The sequence below is a fragment of the Corylus avellana genome, chromosome ca1, assembly GCF_901000735.1.
Source record: "Corylus avellana chromosome ca1, CavTom2PMs-1.0".
Taxonomy (NCBI): Eukaryota; Viridiplantae; Streptophyta; class Magnoliopsida; order Fagales; family Betulaceae; genus Corylus; species Corylus avellana.
The window spans coordinates 886,495-894,664 of record NC_081541.1 but is presented as its reverse complement, the minus strand read 5'-3'; the positions used below and the strand labels follow the sequence as shown (position 1 = coordinate 894,664).

The following is an 8,170-nucleotide window of genomic DNA, read 5'->3' as shown; positions in this document are numbered from 1 at the left end:
GAGCAATTTCGCAAGACACCATCACGCCCATTAGGAGATGCCATATTGGATGGCATAGACTTCGCTATAGAGCTTGGCTCAAAAAAATATTGGAATAACCTTGCACGGTACCTAAAGGCATATAGCAAGCCGGGAAGAAGTTTGTACTTAAGCGCAGCTCCCCAATGTCCATTTCCTGATAGATTTCTTGGTGCCGCCCTTAACACAGGCCTTTTTGACTATGTTTGGGTTCAATTCTATAATAATGCTCAATGTCAATACAGTTCAGGTAACACAACAGACTTATTAGTTCATGGAACCGATGGACTAATTCAATGAAGGCCGGGAAGTTATTTTTGGGTTTATCGGCAGCTCCACAGGCAGCCGGAAGTGGGTATGTTCCACCTAATGTGCTCACTTCTCGAATTCTTCCTATCGTTAAGAGGTCGTCTAAGTATGCATGGAGGTGTGATGCTTTGGTCAAAATATTATGATAATAGGACTGGATATAGTTCTAGAATTGTAAGAAATGTATGAATTGGATATGGCTCTCAAGTCAAAAACACACAACAAATAAAAGATCTTGGGAGCTCGAGTATCGTTTATTACTTTATCAAATCTTATTGTACTTTACTTATCATGCTATGTCATGCCTATATCTTGATGGTTGCTCACCTTCTTTCTTTCCTTCATTCAACATCCAATTTTTTTCAACTATTTCTTATTTATTTTTTTAACAAAAACATGGTTGATAAGTTAAAAGAAAATTCATTTGGAAAGCATCTCCTTTCCCACTTTTCTAAAACATGTTCTTGACTTCTGAGTATAAAATTTAAAACAAAAGCACTTTATATTTAAAACAAACTCCGATCAAGTGTCATTTGATGCTTGTTAGAACGTTGTACAACAAATTTGTGAAACCCTATATCTCGTTCGAATGAAACTTATTCTCGTTCAAACGAGATTGTTGCAAATCATGAAACCCTAGCCAAACTTAGCTTAAAAAGTTATGTTTTCTCTCATTCTATATAAATCTCACATATCACAACTTCTATACACATTGGAAGGCTATGTTTCATTGATTTGGGAGAGATTTAACTTTTTTCTTGAGCCAAAATTGTTCTAAAACTTTTCTTAGTTTCATTGTCCTTAGTCAAACCACAAAAGGTCTACGTACGGCCACCAAAGTTCTGGGTTGAAGCGGACAAGGTTTATTCTTGAACGTTATCATATAGAAGAAGGCTATAGGTTCTAGAATCACTGCAGTGAGAGGTAAATATGTTGTTTGCATGGTCACAAATTGGGTTTCGAGTTACAAAAGTCTGGAAAATAAGAACAATATGTAAAACAAGTTTACCATGACGGATTCGTCTCAAAGTAGTTTTACTTTTGAATGATTCTTCAAAAGGTTTTTACTTCATTATTAAAATTATTTATGTTGTTTGATTGTATGCTCTTATAGATTTTGGTATTAATAAATGTGGTAACTGAATTGATAATTTTCTTGATAATATTCTAGTGTTTAACAACTTGTGGTCTAAATCAAGAATTTTCAATTGCTTCTTCAGGGATTAATCTTGATTGCATGCCCATAGTCTTGTTGCAAAATATTTATGCTTCTCCCCATTAATTTGGGTTGTGGGGGCCAATCGACTTAGAAATTAGTGACCGGGAGTGTTGTGTTTAATCCTTTATTAAGGCCCGGCCCATTTAAGAATGATGTCATTTCCAGTGGACAAATTGACCCATGGCTAAATCAGTTTCAAATTATCCCATCAGTCTAGATTCCACTATCAAGTTGATATTCAGAATCTTAAAAATGGCTTAAAATGAATTCATTTTAACCATATATCCTTGCTCATTCTAGAGGACAAGAATTGCTAATGGGGTCTTTTCCACTTTTATTTATAATAGAAAAAGAAATGGATAATGAGCGGGAGTTTAGCAATTAAGTATGCACAAGAGTTGTCACATTTTGAAATCTTTAAAACAGTTCACTTTTCAAGAAAAATTAGATACCGGTAAACAGTGGGGGGCAGGCGCCCCTACCCGCCCTTTAAAAAAATTTTGAATTTTTTTTTTTCTAAGGGTAATTTTTTTAGTTTTTTTGACTCTAACTCCTACTCTCATTCTTTCATCCTTTCTAATACAAATTCTTAAATTCACCGCTGAAGGTAAATGTAGACAATAGAAGCACCCGACCATATGTGAAAAAGGTAACCTTCATTGATTGACATTTGGTAATATCATATAATTAGGTCAAGATAACGCATAAAATTTAATATAAAAGAACCCCCCTCGAGAAATTTTGTAAGGATGGAATAATGGTTGTGATTTTGATGGGCGACGGCGTTGAATATATGCGCCATGGTCTAAACGAACTAGCTTGATCAAATGAGCTGACCCATAAATTACGGCGCCGACGTTGAACTTCAATAGAAATAACAAGACAATTATGGCTCCTTTTTTAGGGAAGAAATTTGGAGTTATATATATATTCAACATTTAAACTCATAACATCGTAAATTAATATAATTAATATATGGGGGTAATGCCATTATAAATTTAGTCATATTTCAGTGACGTGTCATGTGTATAACGTATGCTAGTCAGTAGTAAGGAAAACAACAACCAAGTCACGTTGCATACAAATAATAATAAGAGCCCCATTAATGCCGATATGTAACCAAGAAGGATCATACAACACACCAAAGAAAAGACAAGCATATATATATAACTAGCTTACATGCATTTAAATCATGACAAATGGTAAACGATAGAAACTATCGAATACATATATGCAGCTGGGCTGTCGAAGACAATATATAGGAATTCAAATATTTACTAACAAAATTCACAAATCCCTTGTACTATGATATTATAATAAGAGATATGAACTAATTAAACTATATTTATGTTCCATGTGCACTTTGTAAAATATGGCCACCCCTTTGTCGTTTTTTATCTAATGAACGTGTTTTGTACGTATTGATTATTCCCTAATTTTGAATTTATAATTGATTTAAAATTTCTTTAATTAGCTCTCATGTTGTGCATTTGTCTTCACATTCTTAGAGTAAGTCAACCAATCCTGCTTAAAACCGAGTCAGCTTCAGCCTACAATTGACTAAAGTTCTATACAGCTCAACTATATTTGAATTAACTGAAACGCGTTATTGGTCAAATTTTCAAGCTTGGAATACTCCCAACTCTATAAAAGAAGCCTCCCCTTAACATTATGTGAGCACAAAACACATTCACACAAACATGGCTAGAAATCTTAGACTTACACCGCTACTCCTTCCCCTCTTGTTCTTGACGGCCTTGATCAAAACTGCCCACGCTGGTGGCATCGCCATCTACTGGGGTCAAAACGGCAACGAGGGAACACTAACAGACACGTGTGCTACTGGAAGATATTCGTACGTAAACGTAGCCTTTCTCAACAAATTTGGCAATGGCCAAACCCCGGATATCAATCTTGCGGGTCATTGCAACCCAGCATCCAATGGGTGCACAATAGTCAGCGATGGCATTAGAAATTGCCAAAAGCGTGGAATCAAGGTGATGCTCTCCATTGGAGGTGGAATTGGAAGCTACTCTCTAGCTTCTGCTGCGGATGCAGAAAATGTAGCGCAATATTTGTGGAATAATTTCTTGGGTGGTAAGTCATCATCACGTCCCCTAGGCGACGCCGTATTAGATGGCATAGACTTCGACATAGAGCTTGGGTCGACTCAATACTGGGAGGATCTTGCAAAGTACCTAAAGGCATATAGCAAACCAGAAAGAAAGGTGTACTTGAGCGCAGCTCCCCAATGTCCATTTCCAGATAGCTTTCTTGGTACTGCCCTTAACACAGGCCTTTTTGACTATGTTTGGATTCAATTCTACAACAATGCTCCATGCCAATATAGTTCAGGTAACATCAATAACCTAATAAGTTCATGGAACCGATGGACGACGTCGATAAAGGCCGGGAGGATATTTTTGGGTTTACCAGCAGCTCCTCAAGCAGCTGGAAGTGGGTATATTCCTCCCGACGTGCTGACTTCTAAAATTCTTCCCATCATTAGAAAGTCACCTAAATATGGAGGTGTGATGCTTTGGTCAAAGTATTATGATGATCAGACTGGATATAGCTCCACCATTTTGAAGAGCGTATGAATCATGCTTTTGTCCTTTTTTAAATGATAATTATTGAGTTGTGTATCTTTTTCAATCCAAGATCTTGACTATATGGTTCTTGGCTTTAATAATAAATGAAATACATAAATAAATATGTGTGTTATTTAAGTTGACTTCTCTTTTTATGTTTTTTCTTCTAGCACAAAGTCATGTAATTTTCTGCTCATTGGTTGGTAACATGGAATATATGAACATCGCTTGGGAAGCTGACAAATATATATATATTAAAATTTTTAAGTAAGAAGACAAATATATATATATTTTTTTAAAAAAAACTTTTAAAAGTAAAAAAGAATCAATTGTGAGGCTGAGTCCATCTGTTCGAACAGGTACCTAAGCTTTGTCTCCCACTTCCTCGGCCTGTTCTTTGCTAAAATGGACAACTCGATCTATCAATACTAACAATTTCAAATGAAATTATTTTTTCGAAAGAAAAATGGGATCTTGTTAAGGCCACTGCTTAGCAAGAGAATCAGAAAAGGTTAAATATTTCATATCATGCATTTTACTTTTAAATATTTCATATCATCAGGGGCGACTTATTAGGGGCGACTTTATAGTCGCCCCTAATACTCAACTATTAGGGGCGACTTTTGAAAGTCGCCCCTAATAGTTATGTATTAGCGTCCACATTCAAGTGGACGCTAATAGTCGACCCAAAAGATGAATAATAGCGTCGACTCTACAGTGAACGCTAATAACTCGACCCTAATATTCTCGCGGGAAATATTCAAAAGGCGGGAAAAAGATCATTAGTGTCGACTTCTAAAGTCGACGCTAATGGCTACTCATTAGGGTCGACAAAGTCGACCCTAAAAGGGTGTGTGGCGGAATTTTTTTTTTTAAAAAAAAAAAAAATTTCTTCCCTAATAGCGTCCACTCAAAGTGGACGCTGAAGAGTGACTATTAGGGTCGACTGTAAAGTCGACCCTAATGCTAAAGCATTAGGGTCGACTTTGTCGACCCTAAAGAGTATGGGCAAGAATTTAACAAAATAAAAAAAAATAATTTTATTTACCAATAGCGTCCACTCAAAGTGGACGCTGAAGAGTGTTTATTAGGGTCGACTATAAAAGTCGACCCTAATGACAAAGTATTAGGTCGACAAAGTCGACCCTAAAGAGTATGTGCAAGAATTAAAAAAAAATATAAAAAATAATTTTATTCACCTTCAGCGTCCACTCAAAGTGGACGCTGAAGAGTGATCATTAGGGTCGACTTTGAAAGTCGACCCTAATGACAAATTATTAGGGTCGACTTTGTCGACCCTAAAGAGTAGGCAGGAAAATAAAAAAAAAAAATTAAAAAAAAAAAAAAAAATGTTGATGCCCAATAGCATCCACTAAAATTTTGTATATATCAATGCATTGTTTAAAATTTTCAAATAAAGTGACACAATATGCACCGTTAAATATAACAAAATAAAATTTTAACCGTAAAAGTAAAGCTCTCCCTTTCACTTAATATTTCATATGTACAGTTGTTTCAAAAATTTCGTTTTTGTCCCACAATCCTAATTAAGGTTAGGGTCCAACCAACCCTTAAATTTGTCAATGTTAACAAATAAAAATTAAAAAATTAAGGATTAATCAACATTGTGAGATAAAAATGTATATATACTTTTTAGCATTATTCAAGGAATAACTATTTTAAAAAGACAAACATTATCTAAAACTTCTAGCTAAGTCTTCTGCTAAAGTCTAAGATAAGCCTCAGGTGTTCTTGTAAGCAATAAATATTGGTAGTTTTCTTCCTTTCACAAGGTGTATACAGTTTATCCTTGCAAAGTAATTTTATAATTTCTAATTTCACGTATTCTAGATCTAGAGCACTGCCTGTTCAAACATATAAAGTTATCACCTACATAAATAAAAAATAAAAAATAAAAAAGATAATCATTATCTAAAATGATAAAATCTATTCTAAGATAAGCCTGGCTCGTTCTTGTATGCAAATTTGTAGCTTTCTGCTTTTTAACAAGGGTATGTATGAATTTTGTGGGTTCAACCCATAGAAAAGTGAGGAGACGACTTGGAGGGGGAGACTTGGAAAAAGGGTAAAAAGATAAGATAAGCAGTGAGCATCTTCCAGAAGAGAGTGGAAATTTATGTCCATAAAGCATATCCGATGGAATTAAGTTTTACAAACTTCCAACCATTCAAATGATAATTTGGCATGCAGTGCCTGTTTGCCACGTACGAGATCTAGCTGTATCATGACTTTGAGTCTTGTATAAGCTTTTTTTTCAATATCGATGGCTTTGTTATTTTGTGAATTTGTTTTCAATTTGGGAGACGATCTCATATGCTTGGGTCCATGATAAAGAAGATTAATGTACCTTCCGATTTCCCTACAACCATTTGTTTAGAACTCAAATTTGCAGATCGTAATTTGGGTTTTTTTTCTAAACAATTAATTTGATCCTCAAATCGTACAAGTATGTAGTAATCAGCTCAAAAAACCTTTGATTTTCATGATCTCTCTCTCTCTAACTCTCACTCTCTCTGTGATGGGACAGCGGGTTGCCTGTTTTTAGTTTGATTGATGTAGTGTTTGAATTGTTCCGTGAACTTAGCACTAGAATCCGTCAACCTGATTTTTGTTTTTTTTTCCATATTTTCTCTTTGTTCCACATGCAGAAGAATTAATGAATATGAACAAATTGTTTACCCGGCCGCAAGACACGACTGTCATACTTTTCCTCCCTAAGCCTATGGACTCGCAAGACCCCCGGACCTATAAATATATATATCCCCTCACTTCACCAATATTCATAAGCCAAAGAAGAACCAAATCATGGCAACCCATAATAAACAAGCATCCTTCCTACTATTCTCCCTACTAATCCTCGTCTCTTTGTTCAAGTCCTCACAAGCGGCTGGGATTGCCATTTATTGGGGCCAAAGCGGTAATGAAGGCTCTTTGGCTGACACTTGTGCAACGGGAAATTATCAATATGTGAACATAGCTTTCTTAACCACATTTGGTGGCGGCAAGACCCCCGTACTAAACCTAGCCGGACACTGTAATCCCAGTGTCAATGGTTGTACCCGTCTAAGCACTCCTATCAAAGCTTGCCAAGCTCGAGGCATCAAAGTCCTCCTTTCTATTGGTGGTGGCATCGGAAGCTACTCTCTTTCTTCGGCCGATGATGCAAAGCAAGTAGCCAACTACCTTTGGAATAACTACTTAGGCGGTAGCTCAAATTCACGCCCTCTAGGTGATGCGGTTTTGGATGGTATTGATTTTGACATTGAGGCTGGCGGTTCAAACCACTGGGATGAACTCGCTAGGTCACTTAGCGGGTTCAGCCAACAAAAAAAGGTGTACTTAGCAGCAGCTCCACAGTGTCCATTCCCAGACGCTCACCTAGATGCCGCTATCAAAACAGGCTTATTTGATTATGTTTGGGTTCAATTCTACAACAACGGTCAATGTCAATACGCAGGCAATGCTAACAACCTTTTGAGTGCGTGGAAGAAATGGGCCACGGTTCAAGCTAAGCAAGTGTTCTTGGGGCTGCCAGCGGCTGCCGCAGCTGCTCCAAGAGGTGGATTTATTCCGGCCGATGTGCTCAAGGCTCAAGTTCTTCCATCCATTAAGAGTTCACCGAAGTATGGAGGGGTTATGCTTTGGAGCAAATTGTTTGATAATGGGTATAGTGCAGCCATAAAGGGCAGCATCTAGATCGCATGCATGCCTAATAAATAAGTTACACATCACATGCGCGCAATTGGTTTCCCTATCTATGGTGTAACATCATGTACTTTTATGAGAAGTAGCTAGCCTCTGAATAAGTTACAGATCAATAGATGTTTCGCTACCTTTTATGGATATTGTAACATGCATGTATCTTTATGACAACTACCCTCTTAATTAGTACGCTTTAATTATTACGTGCTTATAATTAGTTTGTGTCATAATTAACTGTATGATTTTTCAAAGTATCATATGACCAGCCATGATTTAAGTGAAGACTAAAATCTTCACTGCATGCTCCTTC

General features: G+C 36.5%; 2 protein-coding genes and 1 pseudogene across 2 annotated transcripts; all 3 read left to right on the top strand.

The window, feature by feature from the left end:
• The window catches only part of LOC132191601 (hevamine-A-like), an 819-nt pseudogene extending 303 nt beyond the window's left edge, over positions 1-516 (top strand).
• A 2,707-nt stretch (positions 517-3,223) lies between these two features.
• LOC132167010 (hevamine-A-like) lies at positions 3,224-4,154 on the top strand. The gene has a single exon (XM_059577898.1). It carries the CDS (start codon positions 3,247-3,249, stop codon positions 4,144-4,146), a length of 900 nt encoding a protein of 299 aa, XP_059433881.1. The 5' UTR covers positions 3,224-3,246; the 3' UTR covers positions 4,147-4,154.
• Positions 4,155-6,949: 2,795 nt separating this feature from the next.
• On the top strand, positions 6,950-8,057 carry LOC132169641 (acidic endochitinase-like). Its single transcript, XM_059580642.1, has one exon. It carries the CDS (start codon positions 6,964-6,966, stop codon positions 7,852-7,854), a length of 891 nt encoding a protein of 296 aa, XP_059436625.1. The 5' UTR covers positions 6,950-6,963; the 3' UTR covers positions 7,855-8,057.
• Positions 8,058-8,170: the final 113 nt, after the last annotated feature.

Coding starts and splice junctions, on each gene's coding strand:
- LOC132169641 (XM_059580642.1), top strand. CDS start 6,964: ATGGCAACCCATAATAAACAAGCATCCTTCCTACTATTCTCCCTACTA.
- LOC132167010 (XM_059577898.1), top strand. CDS start 3,247: ATGGCTAGAAATCTTAGACTTACACCGCTACTCCTTCCCCTCTTGTTC.